At 35.9% G+C, this 26,018-nt stretch overlaps 2 protein-coding genes across 2 annotated transcripts; both read right to left on the bottom strand.

Moving 5' to 3' along the window:
- Positions 1-4,975: 4,975 nt before the first annotated feature.
- LOC107902928 (serine carboxypeptidase-like 42) lies at positions 4,976-6,613 on the bottom strand. Its single transcript, XM_041092220.1, has 4 exons — positions 6,395-6,613; positions 6,061-6,156; positions 5,793-5,907; positions 4,976-5,257 (listed from the first exon to the last, which is right to left on the bottom strand). The coding sequence occupies exons 1-4, from the start codon at positions 6,499-6,501 to the stop codon at positions 5,120-5,122; spliced, it is 456 nt and encodes a 151-aa protein (XP_040948154.1). The 5' UTR covers positions 6,502-6,613; the 3' UTR covers positions 4,976-5,119.
- An 81-nt stretch (positions 6,614-6,694) lies between these two features.
- LOC121217229 (serine carboxypeptidase-like 44) lies at positions 6,695-9,241 on the bottom strand. Its single transcript, XM_041092755.1, has 6 exons — positions 9,062-9,241; positions 8,442-8,546; positions 8,104-8,196; positions 7,922-8,014; positions 7,420-7,505; positions 6,695-6,997 (listed from the first exon to the last, which is right to left on the bottom strand). Exons 1-6 carry the CDS (start codon positions 9,228-9,230, stop codon positions 6,695-6,697), a joined length of 849 nt encoding a protein of 282 aa, XP_040948689.1. The 5' UTR covers positions 9,231-9,241.
- Between the last annotated feature and the right edge of the window lie 16,777 nt (positions 9,242-26,018).

The raw sequence follows: 26,018 nt of genomic DNA, 5'->3' as shown, positions 1-26,018 counted from the left end.
AACTTTGGGCTGATAAAAAAAATTGCTTCTACTGTTCCTTCCTCTTCATTCCTCTCTTGCCAACACTTCCTCTACTTTCTTCCTTTAGTTTTATGGTTTGCCATATTTCTGCGTTGTCACCCTTTAGGTTGTCTCTTGGCAAGTGTTGGTCGTTATTTTGTTGTAGTAATGTAGTTTTCTTCTTCAGTTCACATGGACTAAAGTGGAATTTTAATTGGTTTTAATGCTGAGTTTGAACATTCTTGTATTGATAAGGGAATATCGTAAGACACACAACGATCCTCCAGCGAGTTAAGTGTTGTTAAAGGTTGTTTTTCTTTTCCAAGGGTAAGTGTTTGGATGTTCAAATTAAAGGTTGGTTTCGTTTAGTTTATAGAAATCGATTATTTAGGTCGTATTAGTATGTGTATTAGTTAATTGGTTCGATTTGGATTTTGTGTGTAGATTCCAAAATTGCTGCTGTCGAGACAACATATCAGAAGTGTTCAGCTGTGTCTTTCTCACCCAAAAACACTAAAAATAATCACGAAAAATCTAGAATTTTGTAAAAATTTTGAAGTTGGTAAACTGTATCACACGGTCGTGTAACTAGCCATGTGGCAGACCATGTGGGTTACACGATCACGTGGTAGGCCATGTGACAGATCGTGTGCGTCACATGGCCGTGTGGTAGGCCATGCGAAGATTGTGTGGGTTACACGACCGTGTGGTAGGTGGTGTGGTAGAACGTGTCGGTCACAGGACCATATAGTAAGCCATTTAGCAGACCGTGTGTGTCACACGAACATGTGGTAGGCTATGTGGTAGATCGTGTGGGTCACATGACCGTGTGGTAGGCCGTATGGCAAATTATGTGGGCCCACACAGCTTGGTCAAGTAGGGTGTGTGGACCACACGGGTGTGTAGGTCCATTTTGGGTAGTTTGTGGGCCCCGTTTGACCGGAAGTGAGATTTTTTAAATCAGGTATGTAGATATTTAGTAATCTAGTAAGACCGCGAAATCTGTAATCTAAATGTTTACATGTTAGTAAAGCATAACTCTTTTAGTAAAACTCTATGTAGGCTATGTGCCATAATTTGTTTTAATGAAACTTGTGTAAGCATGTCATAAATCTGTTTCGTTACGATCATATGTAGCATGAGATGTTGGTATGTTTTTGAATGTGCATTGGGGTAAATATAATATGTGATGGATGAAATGTGTTCCGGTAGTTTTACTGCAATTCTGGCGCTATATCCGGAATATCCGTTCTTGAAGCATAGCTGCAAATTTCCCAAGTGCCATACAACCATAAAGTCTAGGCCGGGTTTGGGGTGTTAGAAATTTGTCAAATTTCAAGTCACGAAAAATAGATTATTTGTGATAGATGTACGTATAAGTTCCAGGCATTTTTGGGCTAAGATGTCATTTAAATAATGAAAGAGTAGGCTCTTAGCTTTGAAACACACATTGAATCACATGATCTTGAGTTCAAGAGATCAAGTTACGTCGTTTAAGTGAAGGCTGCACCAGAAAGATATTCTAAACGAGATTATTTCAAAAAATTACAAGTTTTGGGCGTTGCTCTATGTTTAAATCAATTTGGGTTCGATTTTAATGCTTTATTTTGATTATATATAATCCCATATTGTATTTATTATTTTTTGGCATTTATTTAAATTGAATTTTAAGATATTTTTAAGTCATTTAAGCTAGTTTAGAAGTTTTACGTTTTTAGTCGACAAGAAGGTGTAGTTCAACTAGAATTTTTCTTGATTAGCCAACTTAGAGTTTTAATGAAATTTGGGGTTTGTTTTTCATTCAAATTGTAGCTACATATAGGCACTTTCACTATTCATTATGGAGGACAGTTTTGATTATTTGAATCATAGAAGCACTATTTGGAGTATTCTATTTGCAAGATTCAATTCTTGTTTTTATTTAGAAGATTCCTTTTTCTTAATCTCATTCAAAATTTTTGGGGAATTTCTTCAAGCTCTGTGTTGCCATGGTTTGCTCTTGGAGGGTTTGTTAAAGCCATCAATTAATTTTTTTGGGAAATCATTCCCAGAGGATTCAATCAAACACTTATCCTTCTATTCATCTCCATTAGCTTATCTATTCCTTTTTCCACTGTTACTTTGATATTCTTTATCTATCTTGTTATTTTGCTTTAATATTATACTTGCTATTTTCATGCGTTTTGGTTTCAAGAGCACAATTTCCAAAGTAGGTTTTCATCGTTGAACATTCGATTTCTTTTCGCCTCAAAACCGTCTCTAATCTTTCTTTTTCTTCACTTTTCTTTGTCACGCCCCAAAATTGGGTCTAGGAGTTTTGGGGGTATTTTAGGGATCTTAGCTCTAGTGTGTTTGGGAATTCCGTAGCATGGTAAATCAGAAATAAGGGCTGGTTTCAATATTGAAATAAGGATTAATTTGTAAAAATGGCTAAATTTTGATCGTTTATAAGGCAGTTAAACCAAAACTTTAAAATCAACCTAATATATTTCCCATACCTACAAATTTCACAATAGTGTTCTCCATTTTCTTTTGATTATCGTCCCATCCTCTCCCAAGCTCTTCCCATTCAAATTTTGATTCCCAAACTCCGTTCCCTTGATTTCTTTCATTTTCACAACATTAAACCTTCATAGAATTTTAAGAAAAACACCTAAGACACCATTGAATTTGTAATCTCTCAATCTTGTGGGATTTCTGGATTTTCTGCTAAAGCTCTATTTTTCTTTAATTGAAGGAATCAAATTGTCTTTCTCTTAGTTTTAGATGTTATCTGGTCTTTTAAACTGAGTTTTTAGCCATTAAATTGCATGCTTTGAATAAAAGTCGAAAATTGGGTCGTTAATGGTGGATTTCAGGATTTTGGATAAAAACATGGTTTCAAAGTGTTTTTCAATTAGTTTTGTTATGAATAGAAGGTTTCTAAATTGATTTTAAAGTTTTGTTAAAGATTTCTTGGGTTTTAACATGTTGAAAATTTTTGATACCATGAATTGGGTAGTTTTTCATAGTTTAAAGGTTGGGAATTAGTCGTAGGTGAATAATTAGATTAATGGACTCGATTTTAGGCAAAAAGATTATGTGTAGACCGAGATAATTGAGTTTCAAGTATGAGATGTCGAAGGTTTCGATTCCAAGAGAATCTGACTTAGGCTTGTGTTTTTTGTTATTTAAGAGAGTCTATGGAAGCATGTTGATTGTGATTTTTTTTTACTTGTTGAAACTTCAGAATCATTGGAGCCTTCTTCGAGTTAAGAAAAAGCTAGTTTGAGCTTTCGACAATTAGGCGAAAGCATGATCGGTGAGTGTTTGAACCAAATTTTAATTTCAAAACTCTTGTTATTTTAATTTTAATTTATCTTGGATCAGTTCTTTGTGCTTGAACCAAATTTGGGTTTGTTTTGGTTGTGTTTCAGTTTATTTCGACTTATCTTAGCCACAACGATTGGCATAAGATTTTTACACTTCCAATAAAAATTTTGCACTATTTTGTCTTAAAAAGTAAGAATTTTATTTTATAGTTGCATTTAGAAATAAAATATAATCATTGGATGCAATTAATATTTAAAAAAATATATTTTTTCAATAAATTGTTCAAATGTATAATGTTATGGTATATTTGCATATATAATATATTTTATCAAGAAACTAAGAATTAGACTATATATACAAACGGGAAAATATATTTAATAAACAACATTAAGCCCGAAACAAAACATAAAATACACTAGTACGGTTACCAAAACAAAAACTTTGCATCCACTAGTATGATACTGACTACTTGATCTAGAGAAGTTGGTAAAAGAAAAAATATTTAAGCTTTGAGCAAGAGATGGGAAGTTGAGATATTGACAAATCAAGATAAAAGAAGAGAGCGTAATTGATTGGAGAAATGAAGTTATTGACATATTTTGTTATTCGTTTAAGTACATGGATTGGGAAATTGTGTAATTTTAACAAATGAAAAGAAACTTTCATTAAAGTAAAAGTTGTTGCATAAGCATTTGACAATACAGTGCGATATAAAAAGGTGCGAGAATGCATCGGAAATCGAGCAAAATAACTCTTGGAATAAGGCCTGCAAAGCCTAAGAAACATAGGTTTTCCTTCACTAATTTTGAAAGCAGAATTGGTTCACAAGCCTTTCTCTTGCATGCAATGTGATCGTATTTCTTGACTACAACCCAAGGGCTAAAGCAAAACTGAAATTTACAAGACAAGGGAATCACGGAGACACTAGAGTCGAACAAAGAAAGGCCAAGACACAACAAACTTGAAAGCCATTTGTTTTCCACCCCAGTGTGCCATAAAAGCACACTCATCTTGTTCTGTGATGTTTCCACAACAATGCCAAATTTGTAATGTAAATAAGCACCCTAGTGCAGGAGTTGAGACAGCGGCTATGAAAGAAGCTCAATCGTGTTGCTTCCCAAAATTGTTGCTCCAAAACCACCCCGAGGGAGGCCTTTATAATTTTCAAAGACAAGGGGTAACGAAGGAAACAAAAAAAAAGTAAAATGAAGAGGGAAGTAATAGAAGGGAGAAGGTGGCGGCCAATCTCATAGGAATGCAAATCTAGGGTTAAGTTTTCTTTTGTAGGAGAGTTAAAGGAAAAAGGGTTTTGTGTACCTATTGTGATCGTCTTCTATGATAAGCACTACGCAAATGTATTACTCCATCTTTTATTCATAATTATTTATATAATACACTTATGATCAAGAAAATATAAGAAATTACTATTGACATTGTTTTAGAGTATGTATCTAATATATTCAAATATACAAAATGCATATAACAAAATTATAAAAGGTGTTTGAAAAGGTTCAAGCAAATTGATACAAAATTGTTACGCATCTTGGGTTTTTTTGTTAAGAGTTCTCTTTATTTGTTAATTTCATGTATCAAAATTGCATGATTTTGTTAAATAATAATTATTTGTTAGATATCAAATGATTTAATTAATTATTTTATTGCATAATATAAAAATTTATGATGTCCATGCATCATAAAATAATACATATCATCACAATAAATTATTACAACAATAAGTCTTATTATAGTGAATGATGGATTCAACATGAATCGTGATCGTGTGCTCCATAAGTTTCATCACCAATCCTCAATGCATCCAATTAATTGTGAACATTGAGAAAATAGAAAAAGCTTGTGATGGTCGAGAGAATGTAACATGATGATTACCTCCCTTCACCGTCAAGAATTTTAGTAAGTCTCCAAATTCGTACTTCAACCCTCCTTCCTGTTAAACATTTATAATTAATTTTATTGTATTAAAAAAGAAATTTATAAATATAAATAGTGTTATATCCAAAAAAAGGAAACCCATTTCATTGTTCAATATATATGAAATGCTGCAAAATTATTTTCTTCTAATATATTTACTTTTTTATGATTAAGTTTTAAAAAAATTCAATTACTACATCTTAGGTCGGGCCAACCTATTGGCTCGACTAACTATTTAGTAAGTATAAAATATGTTTACCTTAATAATTTCATATTTAAATAAAAAAATCAGGACGAGTTGCCCAAAATTTGTGAAATATCTTGTTCATAGCCTAGCACGTATTGGTCAGGCCCATTGAACTAGGTAAGTAGTGTGAGCTTGCCTTGATTGCACTAATCAAGCCAATCGATTCAACACTTAAAATTTCGTGTTCAAGTTTAGACCCAAATTGGTAATCATATCGGATGGATAATTTGATGCTTAAATATATCTAATCATAATATAAAAAAGAAGAAGCTAATATATATAATTAAATGTGTAAACATAAAACCTTGGTTCTAACACTCCATGTTTCCTCTTTTGTTAACTTGATGTTTAACTCCTCAGCCAATTTTTTCAAATGTTGTAAGGTTCCCTCTATCGGTATTATACCATCTTGATCTCCACTACAACATTGTAAACATATTAATAAAATAAAAATATCAGTCAAATGGCATGAGAATTTCTTTTCAAAATCGTCCACTTTGATTCTTCATACTTATTTAACTTATTTCAAGAAAGTATTGGAAAAAAGTATGGCACACAAATACAATACCAACCTGAATATTGTAATGCGAACGGATTGTTGAAGAAGGTTTTTAAGCGCAGGAAGCATGTCAAGGTCCTTATCAGCTTCGTTGTATTTAAAATTAGCTCTAAATAAATAAGAGTGACATATAATGAAAATTTTAAGGTTAACAATTTTTACACAACATTCACCGCAATAAATAAGTGATTTATTTATTTTACCTAAACAAGAGGTGACAATATGGAGATAGAAAAATTGACCGCGAGTATTAAAACTTGAATTTAAAATAATTTCTAAAAAGTAATTATATGAACATATCAGGAAGAAAAACATAAATTATTTTCAAGTTTTAAGGGAGAACTTACGTGAAACAACCCTTCCATCTATATGACAAGTTTGTTTGATTCCCATGGAAAGCTTTTTGAACTTCCGGGAGATTAAAGTAAAATTGCACCCTTAATGGATGGCACATGTCTACTTCTGTGCTAACTATAGGAACCTGGGCCAAAAAATAAAGTTTTATGCTTTTGATATGACCAATAAAAGAAAAATAACACAAATTAGTTCTACTCCGTTGATCAGTTAATTCGATTCTATACGAACGTACGTTATTTTAGTTTTGAATTGAAGTAAAGTAAGAGGAATGTAAAGAAATAAATGAAAACCTATTTTCCTAAGTTCAAATCTTGCTCAGTTTCAGCACAAGGAGGGCGAAAGACATCAAATAGCTTCTGTGGGGAGTAATTATGAGCATCGGTCTTGAAAGCAGCCAAATTGGCCTCAAACACAAGGTTTTTGCATTTTGCGCTCCAAGTGGTTTTGATGCTAGAAAAGTAATTATTTTCATCAATGGCATTGCATTCTTGCTTGATTTCGTTATACAACGAGCTGTTTATCATCTCCCGAGAGAAAAAGAAATCAATTTTTGCAATATCGTCTAGCTTTTTACGAAGCATTGGGTTTCCCAGCTGATCAAAATAGTTACAATTAAAAAATAAAATAAAGTTCACAATAAAATATTTAAATTAACATTGAATTGGACCACACCATGTTTATGGGAGATTTGAGCTGCAACACGTGTTATTTTTGTTTTATCTAGGTCCGATAAAATTCTTAAAAATATTTCAGTACAATTTTAATTTTTTATGTTAGTGCCGATGCTTGATTAAATCAAAATTTATTGTCTATGATGTAAGCTAATGAACAGTAATCAAAGTCATAATGATTTGATCCAAAATGTAGAAGTCGGTATCTTAATCCAATCTAATAAAGCTAAGCCTTCTCGAATTAGGCAAGTTACTCAAGCCCGAACATTTCCAACTAATCCTTCTAAGCAAATATATATTAAAGTGGCAATTAAATTTGATTAATTAGATACAATTTTACTTACAACCAATCCTTTGATGTTAAATTTGGATTGCTTGGATTGCTTGTTGTCGTCGAGTAAAGCATTAGCAAGATTTGGCACGAAGTGTCCTGAAATAAAATCCACAAATTTAATTATAGTAATGAACACGTTATATTGTTTGTATTGTTGCATAGAGACTTATCCATAACTCGTATTAAGACAAGATCATTTGATTGTTATATTTCTATTCAATAATTAGTTTGATGCATTCAATTCAAGAAGTATGTTAAAAAAATAATTTATGAAAATATTTATATTTTTTTGAATTATTTTTAAAAAGTTATTAATTTAATAAGAAATTTAATTATTTGAGTTTAAATCTAAAAAATAATAATGTTGCAAGCTTGATATGTAAATAATAAAGTACAATATATATAGAGAAATAATTATATGCTAGAGATCGCATTATATTTTGTTTAGTTATTCATTAAGTATAGTTTGGTGTATTAAAAATATGTTGATATAGAACTAAGAAATTGTTCACCTGCAAAACTTGATCCAGCTAGATATAGATCTTTCGACTTGAAGACCGGATATTTTTCATACCATTTCTGCATAAATGTAAGCAATATTTTATCTGTACGGAACAAACAATTGAAACCCATCAATATATATAATATCCAAACTATTTTAATTAATAATGAAGTATAAATACTACGATCTTACTAGTGATATCATCTCCGTTATTATAATCACTACTTGTGTTTGAATATGACCATCCAGATCCAATAGGGGAGTCGATAAACAATAGATTTGACACTGAAACATATATTAGACAGAATTTTTTATAGGTATAGAAATACAAAAAAAAACAATATAAGAAAGACAATGCAATTCATTTAAATACAATGAAAACTAGACGTACTGTAACATTTTATAGTTCTAAAACATTTAATATTTTTTGATAAATTTATATTGATATGAAAAAAATAACTATAGACCATGATATATATACACAAAAAAATAAAATATCAATAAAAGATAAGCATAGGAAATTAGACAACCTTTGTTCCATGAAAATAAATTTGTTTGGAGATCATGAGCATCTTTCGTAACAATAAAAGGTCCAACACTTCCAAAGGCATCTCCAACGGAAGAACACCCTGGTCCTGAATAGTATTACACAAAAGGTTTTATTATATGTGAATAATCAAACAAACTTGTCGGCTAGGCTCAAGTAAAGCTAAAAAAATAGAGTAATGGTTCGATCTAACGTGATGACTAGTCTAGTTCGATAAGTATTCAGTATATATTTAAACATATGGCTTTCCAGATGAGGAAAAAATCATAGTTAGAGCAAGGCTATAAATTTTGTATTAGGGATGGAGATAAAGCTAAAATCTTTGCATGGAAATGGCCTAAATTGAATTATTACTTTCTAATGAAGGCAAAAAGCGATAATGTTTCCATTTGAAGGGGCAAAAGGGGATTAAATTAAATTATAAATTTTCAGGAAAGGCTAAAAATGCAATTGTAACATCTAACCAATGGGGACAAAGCCCTAGCATCCCCTTGTCTGTGACTTGCACACAGTAAATTTCATCTAACTTATTCATATAGGATACGTACTAGGAAATCGGCATAACATCAGAAACTACAATAAAAAATATTCAAAGAAGTTAACCTCCAGTTAACCAAACGGTGAGGGGTTGAGTTAGGGGATCTTTTTCAGCTTCAACAAAATAGTAAAAAAGACTTCGACCAACGGCATTTTCATCCACATTAATATATCCAGCAAATTGCCTGAAATTAACATCTGGTTGTCCTAGCAATTTGCTTATCAAATCATTCATTGGGAAGGCATTAGAATTAACTCCAAGTTGAAAAAAAGAAAACTAATAAAGATTACTCCCCGAAATTCCATTTGAAATTATTCTAATATCAAAGAAATAAGGGTAACAAATGGTTATTGAATTCTTTACTTTCTAATGCTTAAAATTAATGGAGAGAGCTACCTTATATATTGTGTTTTTTCTTTTTTAAAGTAAATATCTTGTTTTAATAGCTAACATTTTGAAACTGTGAAACATAGGTTTCAGGTTGTCATTATTTTTAGGCATTATTTTGTTTTGTTAGTTTTCCTAATTTTTTTTTGTGATGAACAACCTTTACGAATTATAGGTTTAGTTGATATAAATATATTATAGGATATAGCACAAACATATTCATTAATTATGAAAAACTAAAAAAAAAACATAGTTTCGTTCACAAACATGATTCCAGGTAACTAATGAAATGAAATGTAAATTTCTTCCCTTTTTTTAAACTTCATATTTCAAGTATATTTTGAATTTTGAATTTAATAGAGTAAGATTTTTTTAGTAATGACAATGCCCGTGTATATTAATAGAAAATGATAGTATTATCCACGGAAGGGTTGGGTTAAGAGAGTTTCATGTTGGACCTATTGTGCTTTCCCTTTGGAAAACATAAGATATATCTTGAGGTGTATTTATTTGATTAGGACTCTTTTCATTTTATATTCCCTTTTTTGTAGTGCTTGTATTTTCTTTTAGGGTAATAAATACTGTCACACCCCAAAAATTGGGTTAGTAGAAATTGGGTTCGTGAACCGAGAGTTGTAATGCCCCAAATTTGATAATTTTTGAGTTTAATTATGTTAAGAAATTTGATTTGATTTAATGGTTAAGTGCCTTGGTTGTGTGCTAGAGGTCCTATGTTTGATTCCCTTCCCTTGAGTTTTGTTAATTTTTGCTCCTTCAATTGGTTTTTCGCATGTAGATTATATTTTATTCTTAGTAGTTTGTTGACAAGAATGAGTTTGGTGGTTCAATGGAAATTATCCTTGGGTTTCATGTTTGAATCCTGTATGTGTAAAACAAAATTAATTTTTGTTTCCCTTAAGATGTGATGCCCAAAACAGTAGTATGTGGGTAAAATTCAAATTCTTAGCGATTAGATTTGTGAATAACAAATTGAATATTAAGGGGATTTGGTTAGAATATTATTTTATTTGTTTATTTTTTTTAAAAAAAAGGGAAACATCCCTAAAAATACTCCCCATTTTTGTCATCCAATGTTTCCCTCTCTTTCCACATTCTTCTATCTTTCTTTGTTTCTTATAAACCTTCATAATCTTCCTTCTTTCTTTTGTTTTCTGTGAACTTTAGGCTGATAAAAAAAATTGCTTCTACTGTTCCTTCCTCTTCATTCCTCTCTTGCCAACACTTCCTCTACTTTCTTCCTTTAGTTTTATGGTTTGCCATACTTCTGCTTGTCACCCTTTAGGTTGTCTCTTGGCAAGTGTTGGTCGTTATTTTGTTGTAGTAATGTAGTTTTCTTCTTCAGTTCACATGGACTAAAGTGGAATTTTAATTGGTTTTAATGCTGAGTTTGAACATTCTTGTATTGATAAGGGAATATCGTAAGACACACAACGATCCTCCAGCGAGTTAAGTGTTGTTAAAGGTTGTTTTTCTTTTCCAAGGGTAAGTGTTTGGATGTTCAAATTAAAGGTTGGTTTCGTTTAGTTTATAGAAATCGATTATTTAGGTCGTATTAGTATGTGTATTAGTTAATTGGTTCGATTTGGATTTTGTGTGTAGATTCCAAAATTGCTGCTGCTGAGACAACATATCAGAAGTGTTCAGCTGTGTGTTTCTCACCCAAAAACACTAAAAATAATCACGAAAAATCTAGAATTTTGCGAAAATTTTGAAGCTGGTAAACTGTATCACACGGTCGTGTAACTAGCCATGTGGCAGACCGTGTGGGTTACACGATCATGTGGTAGGCCATGTGACAGATCGTGTGGTAGGCCATGCGGAAGATCGTGTGGGTCACACGACCGTGTGGTAGGTGGTGTGGTAGAACGTGTCGGTCACAGGACCATATAGTAAGCCATTTAGTAGACCGTGTGTGTCACACGAACATGTGGTAGGCTGTGGTAGATCGTGTGGGTCACATGACCGTGTGGTAGGCCGTATGGCAAATTATGTGGGCCCAGACAGCTTGGTCAAGTAGGGTGTGTGGACCACACGGGCGTGTAGGTCCATTTTGGGTAGTTTGTGGGCCCCGTTTGACCGGAAGTGAGATTTTTTAAATCAGGTATGTAGATATTTAGTAATCTAGTAAGACCGCGAAATCTGTAATCTAAATGTTTACATGTTAGTAAAGCATAACTCTTATTAGTAAAACTCTATGTAGGCTATGTGCCATAATTTGTTTTAATGAAACTTGTGTAAGCATGTCATAAATCTGTTTCGTTACGATCATATGTAGCATGAGATGTTGGTATGTTTTTGAATGTGCATTGGGGTAAGATATAATATGTGATGGATGAAATGTGTTCCGGTAGTTTTACTGCAATTCTGGCGCTATATCCGGAATATCCGTTCTTGAAGCATAACTGCAAATTTCCCAAGTGCCATACAACCATAAAGTCTAGGCCGGATTTGGGGTGTTAGAAATTTGTCAAATTTCAAGTCACGAAAAATAGATTATTTGTGATGGATGTACGTATAAGTTCCAGGCATTTTTGGGCTAAGATGTCATTTAAATAATGAAAGAGTAGGCTCTTAGCTTTGAAACACACATTGAATCTCATGACCTCGAGTTCAAGAGATCAAGTTACGTCGTTTAAGTGAAGGCTGCACCAGAAAGATATTCTAAACGAGATTATTTCAAAAAATTACAAGTTTTGGGCGTTGCTCTATGTTTAAATCAATTTGGGTTCGATTTTAATGCTTTATTTTGATTATATATAATCCCATATTGTATTTATTATTTTTTTGGCATTTATTTAAATTGAATTTTAAGATATTTTTAAGTCATTTAAGCTAGTTTAGAAGTTTTACGTTTTTAGTCGACAAGAAGGTGTAGTTCAACTAGAATTTTTCTTGATTAGCCAACTTAGAGTTTTAATTAAATTTAGGGTTTGTTTTTCATTCAAATTGTAGCTACATATAGGCACTTTCACTATTCATTATGGAGGACAGTTTTGATTATTTGAATCATAGAAGCACTATTTGGAGTATTCTATTTGCAAGATTCAATTCTTGTTTTTATTTAGAAGATTCCTTTTACTTAATCTTATTCAAAATTTTTGGGGAATTTCTTCAAGCTCTGTGTTGCCAAGGTTTCGCTCTTGGAGGGTTTGTTAAAGCCATCAATTAATTTTTTTGGGAAATCATTCCCAGAGGATTCAATCAAACACTTATCCTACTATTCATCTGCATTAGCTTATCTATTCCTTTTTCCACTATTACTTTGATATTCTTTACCTATCTTGTTATTTTGCTTTAAAATTATACTTGCTATTTTCATGTGTTTTGGTTTCAAGAGCACATTTTCCAAAGTAGGTTTTCATCGTTGAACATTCGATTTCTTTTCACCTCAAAACCGTCTCTAATCTTTCTTTTTCTTCACTTTTCTTTGTCACGCCCCAAAATTGGGTCTAGGAGTTTTGGGGGTATTTTAGGGATCTTAGCTCTAGTGTGTTTGGGAATTCCGTAGCTTGGTAAATCAGAAATAAGGGCTGATTTTAAGATTGAAATAAGGATTGATTTGTAAAAATGGCTAAATTTTGATTGTTTATAAGGCAGTTAAACCAAAACTTTAAAATCAACCTAATATATTTCCCCTACCTACAAATTTCACAATAGTGTTCTCCATTTTCTTTTGATTATCGTCCCATCCTCTCCCAAGCTCTTCCCATTCAAATTTTGATTCCCAAACTCCGTTCCCTTGATTTCTTTCATTTTCACAACATTAAACCTTCATAGAATTTTAAGAAAACACCTAAGACACCATTGAATTTGTAATCTCTCAAACTTGTGGGATTTCTGGATTTTCTTCTAAAGCTCTATTTTTCTTTCACTGAAGGAATCAATTTGTCTTTCTCTTAGTTTTAGATGTTATCTGGTCTTTTAAACTGAGTTTTTAGCCATTAAATCGCATGCTTTGAATAAAAGTCGAAAATTGGGTCGTTAATGGTGGATTTCATGATTTTGGATAAAAAACGTGATTTCAAAGTGTTTTTCAATTAGTTTTGTTATGAATAGAAGGTTTCTAAATTGAGTTTAAAGTTTCGTTAAAGATTTCTTGGGTTTTAACATGTTGAAAATTTTTGATACCATGAATTGGGTAGTTTTCCATAGTTTAAAGGTTGGGAATTAGTCGTAGGTGAATAATTAGATTAATTGTGACAGCCCAAAATTGACCCTAGTCGGGAAGTGGTTTCGGGACTGTTAAACCGAGTCACCGAAATGTTTGAATGTGATATTTATTGTCTAGAATATGTAACTATGAATGTGTGAAAATTTCAAGCTTCGATTTAGTCGATTGCATGTGAATTAAGTCAATAGGACTTATGTGAGAAAATTTTAAAATGTGATAGGTCAATGCGTAAGGACCTATTAGTGCATGTGGGAAAAAAGGGGGGACTTGCATGTCAAATTCCCCCTCCTAATAAGTAGTGGCCGGCCATGCTATGGGTGGAAACATGTTGGGAACATGTTGGCCTAGTGAGGTATGTAGGATAAAATATAATAAGAAGTATGGGGAAATAAAGAAATGGAAAAAGGAAAGGATGTGTGTAATTGTTTCTTCCCCTCCCCATTGCCGTGAAAGTAAGAAGGAAAAACAAAAAAAAAAAGTGTCCATCTTTCTTCATTTCCCCTAGGCCGAATGTTCTAAGGAAGAAAGAAAAACAAGTTGTGTTTTTTTTGGTTCTTCTTGGCCGGATTGAAAGAAAGAATTGAGGCAAAAACATTCGGTCACTTGAAGCTTGAGAAGGGGGGAAATGGGTGAAGAAAACTAAGTGTTCATCTTTGTTTCTTCTAAGCCGAATGTGAAGGAAGGAATAGGGGCAAAGAACTTTCGGCCATTTGAATGCTTAATAAGGTTAGTATATTGTGTTAAAGTTGTGAAATTTTAGCTTGTTTTAGGTTAATTATCATGGTTCTTACTTAGACCATGCAAAATTTTTAACTTTGATGGATGGATGGAGCATTCGGCTATGGCTATTAAAGAAGGAAATTTGATTACTTCCTTTAAGTTTTGATGAAGAATGTGTTGAGGAAAGAAATTGATCTTGCTAAAAATATAAATTCTAAATGCTCATATATGTAATACCCAAATAAAAATGCTTGATGTCTTGAACAAATATTGTTTCGATGGGTGGAATGAGTAATGTCATGTATAGGTTTCGGCTATGGATTTTCATGTTTAATATTTTTATGTTGGTGTTCAAATTGAAAATGGATGTTAGTTGTGCTATAACACTTGCTTAATGATGAAAGGATCATGAGCTTAGGGCTTGAGAGGCATTCGGCTTTGGAGTAAAAATAATAGAAATGGTGTTTAGTCAATGCAAGTGTCCATACTTGTAGAATGTATTGAGTGTTGCAATCGGCCTTAACATAGACATGTGTGTGTTCGGCCATATAAATGGGCACCTAAGTTGATGTGTATGTTCGGTCAAAGGTAAGCATGTTGATGGCTTTATCTTGACTTAGAAGGTTCGGCTAAAGGGAAAATTAGCTAATATGTCGAATTCGATTCGTGAATTCGTACATATGTGACTCTAATGTCTAATGTGTATATGGACTAAGTACCTTGAGGTTCTCTTTTGATGTTCGAGTGAATTGTATTGAATCATTTGATGTGATTAAAAATGCATATGACCATTGTGTATTTGAGCTAAAAGGTGGCCATATGACCCATCAAACTCCTTGTCATATTCGGCCATAAGCTAGCAAAATGAGACTTTAATGAGTTAAATTTGTTTGATTTAGCTCAAGGAGTTAAAGGAGGTGAATCGAGCAAAGGCAAAGAAAAGGTCATCGAGTAGCCGAGTTGGAACCGTCTTACCCAACACGAGGTAAGTCGTTAAGCATGTAGTTGGTATTATTTCAAATGGTCATAATGTTTATGTATTGATGCTGAATGGAATGAATAAATATACATATATATATGCATGTACGTATGTGATGATGAAATTGTTGAATGAAAAGAAAAGAGGTAAGATGTACTGAGTTGTTGATCTCGGCACTAAACGTGCGGGTATAACCATTTATGACCATGAGATTGGCGCTAAGTGCGCGGGATTAAATTGTACAGCACTAAGTGTGCGATTTGACTATGTTGCACTAAGTGTGCGAAATGAATATGATGCGCTAAGTGTGCGAATTGACCATGCGGCACTAAGTGTGCGAGTTTGACTATGTAGCACTAAGTGTGCGATTTGATTACGTAGCACTAAGTGTGCGAGTTGATTACGTAGCACTAAGTGTGCGAGTTGATTACGTAGCACTAAGTGTGCGAGTTGATTATGTAGCACTGAGTGTGCGGACTCAATATACATTCGTGAATCATTATGGACACTATGTGTGCGACACCATTGAGTCGATCGCGGACAGCGGATCGGGTAAGTGTCCTGAGTACATGGCTAATAGGTGCTATGCTTATACTTGGTGTTGAGCCCGGTAAGTTTGAACCTATGTGACAAATATACTTGAAGTCACGTACATAAAATTTATCGTAGGATGGGTGAAAGGCCGTTTAGTCGTTTGATTGTAACGAAAATAAATTGATTTATGAAAATGCTTCAATGTCCTATTGATGAGTATATGGAATGTGAATGCATGAATTGATATGAAATTGAATCGATAGGTGGGAGGAACTATGGTATGGTTCGGTATGGATGGAGTAAATTGTCTCGTTCCATTTTGTTTCCTCTTGTGATAATGTTATTGATGGATGGTAGTACATTGCTTATGACTTACTGAGTTATAAACTCACTCGGTGTTTCCTTGTCACCCATTATAGGATGCTTGGACTCATCTATTTTTGCGGGGTCAGGTCGTCATCGAAGTCATCACACCGGATAGCAAGTTTTGGTACTTTCTTCTTAGTTGGCTTAGAAGAACATTTTGGCATGTATAAGCTATTACGTTGTGTTTGAACTTTGGCATGTAAACTTTAAGCCATGCGAAAATGGCACGAATGTTCGATTGAGTTGGATCAAGGGTAGGCATGAAATGGACCTAGTTACTTTCGTAACAGATGCTGGCAGCAGCAGTATCATGAGATTGAAAAATCACTAAAAATAGTAGGAGTGGAATTAATTGATGAATAAATTATGTAATCGAAGCTCGATGAGTTTTTTTCATGAGGAAGTAACGAAAAGATCATATGGGGAGTATATTAAGAGATAATCAGATTTTTGTGGGACAGGGCCAGAACGGTTTCTGGATTCCCTGCTCTGACTTTGGAAATTCATTATAAATTAACCAGAGATAATTAGGGGCCGTACCATATATGTACAGATTCCTCTCTGAGTCTAGTTTTCATAGAAACAAACGGCATCAGTATTGAAGCCCCGTGCAGGGAGATATCCAAGTCGTAATGGGCAAAGGTCAGTGTAGTCGACCCCTGCAATATGGGAGACTTTGACTAATAAACTGTACTAATTGGCCCAACCAAAAATTCTAGAAAAAAATACATAGATGGGCACATGAGTCTAGTTTCTGGGAAAAATCACGAAACTGATTTTTGAGTTACGAAACTCAAGATATGATTTTTAAAACGACTAGTACACAGATTGGGCAGTGTCTGGAAAATAAATTTTATAAGGGGTTAAAGTCAGTTAACACCTCGTGTTCGACTCTGGTGTCGGTTTTGGGTTCGGGGTGTTACATTTGATTGGTATCAGAGCTATGGTTTAGTCGGTTCTAGGACTACCATAGCGCGTATGAGTCTAGCTATACATGCCGAATGTTAATGTTTAAATGTGTGATGACTTCCGACGGTTGAAATGTTTTTGTTTTGATTAGTAAATGGACCCCGGTGAAGAAAGAACCCTAGCGGATGACGTTGAGAGCGTAGCGGCTGCTCCTGCACAAGGGACGCCGCCTGTTGAACCTCAGTCATCTGCGAATAATCAATGTGAGGGGGCTAAGCAAGCCTTCTTTACCATGATGAATGAGTGGGTCGCACAATATGCCCAAACCAACCCGGCTGTCCAACAATTCCCAAATTTGAATAATCCACCCCAAGAGCCTGTAATGCCATCAGTCGCTGATCCTGTGAGGCTGAGTAAGCCACCTGTAGACTTGATTAGGAAGCGTGGGGCCGAGGAGTTCAAGGCCATAGTAACTGATGATGCCGAAAGGGCCGAGTTCTGGCTTGATAACACCATTCGGGTGTTCGATGAATTGTCATGCACACCCGACGAATGTCTAAAATGTGCTGTATCTTTGTTGCGAGACTCAGCCTACTATTGGTGGAGGACCTTGATTTCCATAGTCCCGAACGAGCGAGTAACTTGGGACTTCTTTCAAACGGAATTCCGAAAGAAATTTATTAGCCAACGGTTCATTGATCAGAAGCGTAAGGAGTTCTTGGAACTCAAGCAAGGCCGTATGACTGTATCTGAATACGAACATGAATTCGTAAGACTCAGTAGGTATGCCCGGGAGTGTGTAGCTGATGAGGTTGCTATGTGCAAAAGATTTGAGGAAGGATTGAATGAAGATTTAAAGCTACTAATGGGTATTTTGGAAATAAAAGAATTCGTAACACTAGTCGAACGAGCCTGCAAGGCGGGAGAACTTGGAAAGGAGAAGAGGAAGGCTGAATTTGAAGCTAGAGATTATCGTAAAAGATCGACGGGTAAAGCTCCGTTCTCAGCTGTAAAGAAGTTCAGGGAGGACATTAATAAGTCGAGGGCGACTGCGGGAATTTCCATCAGGGCAAGACCATCGATGGGCTCCCGAGCTACTTCGGTAGCTAGTGTGGGCAATAATCGTCACGAGAAACCTGAATGTCCCCAATGTGGAAGACGACACCTAGGTGAATGTTGGGGCAAGTCTACTAGCAGGGCCTGTTACGGATGCGGTTCGAAGGACCACTTCATTAGAGATTGCACGGAGCTGGATGAGAAGAATAAGATTCAAGGTGCAAGACCTAGTGGAGTGACATTTAGAGGTAGACCACCGAGAATTTTAGGAGGCAGGGGTGGTAGTCAGAGGGGGGCCTCTGATACGGCCGATCGAGCCGAGAACCGTACTCCTGCTAGAGCATATGCCATTCGCGCACGAGAGGAGGCATCCTCCCCCGACGTCATCACTGGTACCTTCACTCTCTTTGATACTAATGTGATTGCATTGATTGACCCTGGTTCTACTCATTCATATGTATGCGAAACCTTAGCAACCAGTAAGACTCTACCTGTTGAGTCTACTGAGCTCGTAATTCGAGTATCAAACCCTTTGGGTCAATGCGTACTTGTTGATAAAGTGTGTAAGAGATGCCCTCTAATAATCCGAGAATCCTGTTTTCCGGCCGATTTGATGCTTTTGCCGTTCGACGAGTTTGATGTTATTCTTGGTTTGGATTGGTTAACCGCGCATGATGCGGTTGTGAATTGCAAAAGCAAGACTATCGATTTGAGGTGCGCAAATAACGAAATAATCCGAGTTGAGTCTGCGGACTTAAGGGGGTTGCCAGCTGTAATATCAGCAATGTTGGCCCGGAAATATGTAAGGAAAGGATGCGAAGCATACCTCGCGTATGTACTTGATGACAAGGAGTTAGAAAAGAAACCCGAATCGGTGCCGGTGGTTTGTGAATACCCGGATGTTTTTCCTGAAGAGTTACCGGGTTTGCCACCTGTTCGGGAGGTAGAGTTTGGTATTGAGCTTGTACCTGGAACTACGCCAATTTCGATCGCTCTGTATCGTATGGCACTAACCGAGTTAAAAGAGTTGAAAGCTCAGTTGCAAGAATTGACGGATAGAGGTTTCGCTCGACCGAGTTTCTCACCTTGGGGTGCACCAGTATTGTTCGTGAAAAAGAAGGACGGAACCATGAGGTTGTGCATTGACTATCGTCAACTGAATAAAGTGACGATAAAGAATAAGTATCCGTTACCGCGTATTGATGATCTATTCGATCAATTAAAGGGAGCATCGGTGTTTTCAAAGATAGATTTGAGATCGGGTTATTATCAGTTGCGGATTCGAGATTCGGACGTACCCAAAACTGCTTTCAGAACGAGGTACGGTCATTATGAGTTCTTAGCGATGCCGTTTGGGCTCACTAATGCCCCTGTGGTGTTTATGGATTTGATGAATCGGATCTTCAGACCATATTTGGATCGGTTCGTAGTTGTGTTCATTGATGACATCTTGGTCTATTCAAGAGATGAGACCGAACATGCTGAGCACCTGAGGCTAGTGTTACAAATTTTGTGGGATAAGCAGTTATATGCTAAGTTCAGTAAGTGTGAGTTCTGGTTAAGAGAGGTTAGCTTCTTGGGTCATGTGGTATCCGCATCGGGTATTCGAGTTGACCCGAGCAAAATTTCAGCCATACTTAACTGGAAGCCTCCGAGGAATGTTACCGAAGTCCGGAGCTTTCTAGGACTCGCCGGTTATTACCGACGATTTGTCAAAGGTTTCTCGATGATAGCCACACCAATGACGAAGTTACTTCAAAAGGATGTTAAGTTCGAATGGACGGAGAAATGTCAGAAAAGCTTCGATCAACTGAAAACTCATTTGACTGAAGCTCCAATTTTGGTGCAACCCGAATCGGGTAAAGAGTTTGTCATTTATAGTGACGCATCCCTACTTGGGTTGGGTTGCGTATTGATGCAAGAAGGTCGAGTTGTGGCCTATGCGTCGAGACAATTGAAGCCACACGAGAGAAATTATCCGACCCATGATCTCGAACTAGCCGCCATTGTGTTTGCATTGAAAATATGGCGACATTATTTGTTTGGTGAGAAGTGCCATGTGTTTTCGGATCACAAAAGTCTCAAATATTTGATGACTCAACGAGACTTGAATCTGCAACAAAGACGTTGGCTTGAGTTGTTGAAAGATTACGAGCTTGTCATTGATTACCACCCGGGAAAGGCTAATGTGGTTGCGGACGCCTTAAGCCGGAAATCACTGTTTGCTTTGCGAGCGATGAATGTACACTTGTCTGTTCTACCTGACAATGTGTTAGTAGCTGAATTAAAAGCCAAACCATTATTGACTCATCAAATTCTTGAAGCTCAAGAAGTCGATGATGAATTGGTTGCAAAACGAGCTGAGTGTGTTCCGAACAAGGAATCGGAGTTTCAGATTGATGATGATGGTTGTTTGAGGTTTAGAAGTCGTTTGTGTGTTCCAAGGAATTCGGAACTCATTCCGATGATTCTGAACGAAGCCCATTGTAGCCGAATGTCAATTCACCCGGGGAGCACGAAAATGTACAACGACTTGAAACGTCGGTTTTGGTGGCATGGTATGAAACGAGACATCTCCGACTTTGTTTCGAGATGTTTAATATGTCAACAAGTGAAAGCGGAACATCAAGTGCCTTCAGGGTTACTTCAGCCGATCATGATACCCGAGTGGAAATGGGACCGAGTCACGATGGACTTTGTGTCCGGACTGCCATTGTCCGCAAGTAAGAAGGATGCAATTTGGGTTGTGGTTGATAGACTGACTAAGTCGGCTCACTTTATCCCCGTGCGTACGGATCTTTCATTGGATAAACTAGCCGAATTGTATGTTTCTCAGATTGTGAGATTACATGGAGTACCTATTTCTATCGTGTCGGATAGAGATCCGAGATTCACCTCGCGATTTTGGAAGAAATTGCAAGAAGCTTTGGGTACCAAGCTGCATTTTAGCACCGCTTTTCACCCCCAAACCGATGGTCAATCCGAGCGGATAATTCAGATACTTGAGGATATGTTGAGATGTTGCATCCTCGAGTTCAGTAGTTCATGGGAACGGTATTTACCTTTGATTGAATTCGCTTACAACAATAGTTTTCAATCAAGTATTAAGATGGCACCGTATGAGGCTTTGTACGGTCGTAAATGCCGTACGCCATTGTTTTGGACCGAGCTTGGTGAAAGTAAAATTTTCGGAGTTGATTTGATTAAAGATGCCGAACAAAAAGTAAAGGTAATCCGCGAAAGTCTGAAGGTAGCCACAGATCGTCAAAAATCGTATGCGGATTTAAAACGAAAGGACATTGAATATCAGGTGGGAGATAAAGTGTTTCTTAAAGTGTCACCTTGGAAGAAGGTACTCAGATTTGGCCGTAAAGGCAAGTTGAGCCCGAGATTCATTGGGCCGTACGAAATTTCTGAACGAGTGGGGCCGGTTGCATATAGATTGATTTTGCCCCCTGAACTTGAAAGGATGCACGATGTCTTCCATGTTTCAATGCTTCGATGTTATAGATCTGATCCGTCACATGTGATTAATCCCTCAGAAGTTGAAATTCAATCTGACTTGAGCTATGAAGAAGAACCGATTCGTATCCTAGCTCGTGAAGTGAAAGAGTTGCGAAATAAAAGGGTTCCGTTGGTTAAGGTGTTGTGGCTCAAACACGGGATCGAGGAAGCAACCTGGGAACCCGAGAGCTCGATGAAAGAACGATATCCAAACCTATTTACCGGTAAGATTTTTGAGGACGAAAATTTCTTAAGTGAGGGAGAGTTGTGACAGCCCAAAATTGACCCTAGTCGGGAAGTGGTTTCGGGACCGTTAAACTGAGTCACCGAAATGTTTGAATGTGATATTTATTGTCTAGAATATGTAACTATGAATGTGTGAAAATTTCAAGCTTCGATTTAGTCGATTGCATGTGAATTAAGTCAATAGGACTTATGTGAGAAAATTTTAAAATGTGATAGGTCAATGCGTAAGGACCTATTAGTGCATGTGGGAAAAAAGGGGGGACTTGCATGTCAAATTCCCCCTCCTAATAAGTAGTGGCCGGCCATGCTATGGGTGGAAACATGTTGGGAACATGTTGGCCTAGTGAGGTATGTAGGATAAAATATAATAAGAAGTATGGGGAAATAAAGAAATGGAAAAAGGAAAGGATGTGTGTAATTGTTTCTTCCCCTCCCCATTGCCGTGAAAGTAAGAAGGAAAAACAAAAAAAAAAGTGTCCATCTTTCTTCATTTCCCCTTGGCCGAATGTTCTAAGGAAGAAAGAAAAACAAGTTGTGTTTTTTTTGGTTCTTCTTGGCCGGATTGAAAGAAAGAATTGGGGCAAAAACATTCGGTCACTTGAAGCTTGAGAAGGGGGGGAAATGGGTGAAGAAAACTAAGTGTTCATCTTTGTTTCTTCTAAGCCGAATGTGAAGGAAGGAATAGGGGCAAAGAACTTTCGGCCATTTGAATGCTTAATAAGGTTAGTATATTGTGTTAAAGTTGTGAAATTTTAGCTTGTTTTAGGTTAATTATCATGGTTCTTACTTAGACCATGCAAAATTTTTAACTTTGATGGATGGATGGAGCATTCGGCTATGGCTATTAAAGAAGGAAATTTGATTACTTCCTTTAAGTTTTGATGAAGAATGTGTTGAGGAAAGAAATTGATCTTGCTAAAAATATAAATTCTAAATGCTCATATATGTAATACCCAAATAAAAATGCTTGATGTCTTGAACAAATATTGTTTCGATGGGTGGAATGAGTAATGTCATGTATAGGTTTCGGCTATGGATTTTCATGTTTAATATTTTTATGTTGGTGTTCAAATTGAAAATGGATGTTAGTTGTGCTATAACACTTGCTTAATGATGAAAGGGTCATGAGCTTAGGGCTTGAGAGGCATTCGGCTTTGGAGTAAAAATAATAGAAATGGTGTTTAGTCAATGCAAGTGTCCATACTTGTAGAATGTATTGAGTGTTGCAATCGGCCTTAACATAGACATGTGTGTGTTCGGCCATATAAATGGGCACCTAAGTTGATGTGTATGTTCGGTCAAAGGTAAGCATGTTGATGGCTTTATCTTGACTTAGAAGGTTCGGCTAAAGGGAAAATTAGCTAATATGTCGAATTCGATTCGTGAATTCGTACATATGTGACTCTAATGTCTAATGTGTATATGGACTAAGTACCTTGAGGTTCTCTTTTGATGTTCGAGTGAATTGTATTGAATCATTTGATGTGATTAAAAATGCATATGACCATTGTGTATTTGAGCTAAAAGGTGGCCATATGACCCATCAAACTCCTTGTCATATTCGGCCATAAGCTAGCAAAATGAGACTTTAATGAGTTAAATTTGTTTGATTTAGCTCAAGGAGTTAAAGGAGGTGAATCGAGCAAAGGCAAAAAAAAGGTCATCGAGTAGCCGAGTTGGAACCGTCTTACCCAACACGAGGTAAGTCGTTAAGCATGTAGTTGGTATTATTTCAAATGGTCATAATGTTTATGTATTGATGCTGAATGGAATGAATAAATATACATATATATATGCATGTACGTATGTGATGATGAAATTGTTGAATGAAAAGAAAAGAGGTAAGATGTACTGAGTTGTTGATCTCGGCACTAAACGTGCGGGTATAACCATTTATGACCATGAGATTGGCGCTAAGTGCGCGGGATTAAATTGTACAGCACTAAGTGTGCGATTTGACTATGTTGCACTAAGTGTGCGAAATGAATATGATGCGCTAAGTGTGCGAATTGACCATGCGGCACTAAGTGTGCGAGTTTGACTATGTAGCACTAAGTGTGCGATTTGATTACGTAGCACTAAGTGTGCGAGTTGATTACGTAGCACTAAGTGTGCGAGTTGATTACGTAGCACTAAGTGTGCGAGTTGATTATGTAGCACTGAGTGTGCGGACTCAATATACATTCATGAATCATTATGGACACTATGTGTGCGACACCATTGAGTCGATCGCGGACAGCGGATCGGGTAAGTGTCCTGAGTACATGGCTAATAGGTGCTATGCTTATACTTGGTGTTGAGCCCGGTAAGTTTGAACCTATGTGACAAATATACTTGAAGTCACGTACATAAAATTTATCGTAGGATGGGTGACAGGCCGTTTAGTCGTTTGATTGTAACGAAAATAAATTGATTTATGAAAATGCTTCAATGTCCTATTGATGAGTATATGGAATGTGAATGCATGAATTGATATGAAATTGAATCGATAGGTGGGAGGAACTATGGTATGGTTCGGTATGGATGGAGTAAATTGTCTCGTTCCAATTTGTTTCCTCTTGTGATAATGTTATTGATGGATGGTAGTACATTGCTTATGACTTACTGAGTTATAAACTCACTCGGTGTTTCCTTGTCACCCATTATAGGATGCTTGGACTCATCTATTTTTGCGGGGTCAGGTCGTCATCGAAGTCATCACACCGGATAGCAAGTTTTGGTACTTCCTTCTTAGTTGGCTTAGAAGAACATTTTGGCATGTATAAGCTATTACGTTGTGTTTGAACTTTGGCATGTAAACTTTAAGCCATGCCAAAAATGGCACGAATGTTCGATTGAGTTGGATCAAGGGTAGGCATGAAATGGACCTAGTTACTTTCGTAACAGATGCTGGCAGCAGCAGTGTCATGAGATTGAAAAATCACTAAAAATAGTAGGAGTGGAATTAATTGATGAATAAATTATGTAATCGAAGCTCGATGAGTCTGTTTTCATGAGGAAGTAACGAAAAGATCATATGGGCAGTATATTAAGAGATAATCAGATTTTTGTGGGACAGGGCCAGAACGGTTTCTGGATTCCCTGCTCCGACTTTGGAAATTCATTATAAATTAACCAGAGATAATTAGGGGTCGTACCATATATGTACAGATTCCTCTCTGAGTCTAGTTTTCATAGAAACAAACGGCATCAGTATTGAAGCCCCGTGCAGGTAGATATCCAAGTCGTAATGGGCAAAGGTCAGTGTAGTCGACCCCTGCAATATGGGAGACTTTGACTAATAAACTGTACTAATTGGCCCGACCAAAAATTCTAGAAAAAAATACATAGATGGGCACATGAGTCTAGTTTCTGGGAAAAATCACGAAACTGATTTTTGAGTTACGAAACTCAAGATATGATTTTTAAAACGACTAGTACACAGATTGGGCAGTGTCTGGAAAATAAATTTTATAAGGGGTTAAAGTCAGTTAACACCTCGTGTTCGACTCCGGTGTCGGTTTCGGGTTCGGGGTGTTACATTAATGGAATCGATTTTAGGCAAAAAGATTAAGTGTAGACCGAGATAATTGAGTTTCAAGTATGAGATGTCGAAGGTTTCGATTCCAAGAGAATCTGACTTAGGCTTGTGTTTTTTGTTATTTAAGAGAGTCTATGGATGCATGTTGATTGTGATTTTTTTTTTTACTTGTTGAAACTTCAGAATCATTGGAGCCTTCTTCGAGCTAAGAAAAAGCTAGTTTGAGCTTTCGACGATTAGGCGAAAGCATGATCGGTGAGTGTTTGAACCAAATTTTAATTTCAAAACTCTTGTTATTTTAATTTTAATTTATCTTGGATCAGTTCTTTGTGCTTGAACCAAATTTAGGTTTGTTTTGGTTGTGTTTCAGTTTATTTCGGCTTCTCTTAGCCCACAACGATTGGCATAAGATTTTTACACTTCCAATAAAAATTTTGCACTATTTTGTCTTAAAAAGTAAGAATTTTATTTTATAGTTGCATTTAGAAATAAAATATAATCATTGGATGTAATTAATATTTAATAAAAATATATTTTTTTCAATAAATTGTTCAAATGTATAATGTTATGGTATATTTGCATATATAATTTATTTTATCAAGAAACTAA

This window comes from Gossypium hirsutum, chromosome D05 (genome assembly GCF_007990345.1).
Source record: "Gossypium hirsutum isolate 1008001.06 chromosome D05, Gossypium_hirsutum_v2.1, whole genome shotgun sequence".
Lineage (NCBI taxonomy): Eukaryota > Viridiplantae > Streptophyta > Magnoliopsida > Malvales > Malvaceae > Gossypium > Gossypium hirsutum.
Note: the sequence above shows the minus strand (reverse complement) of the source record. Positions and strands in the feature narration are given on the sequence as shown.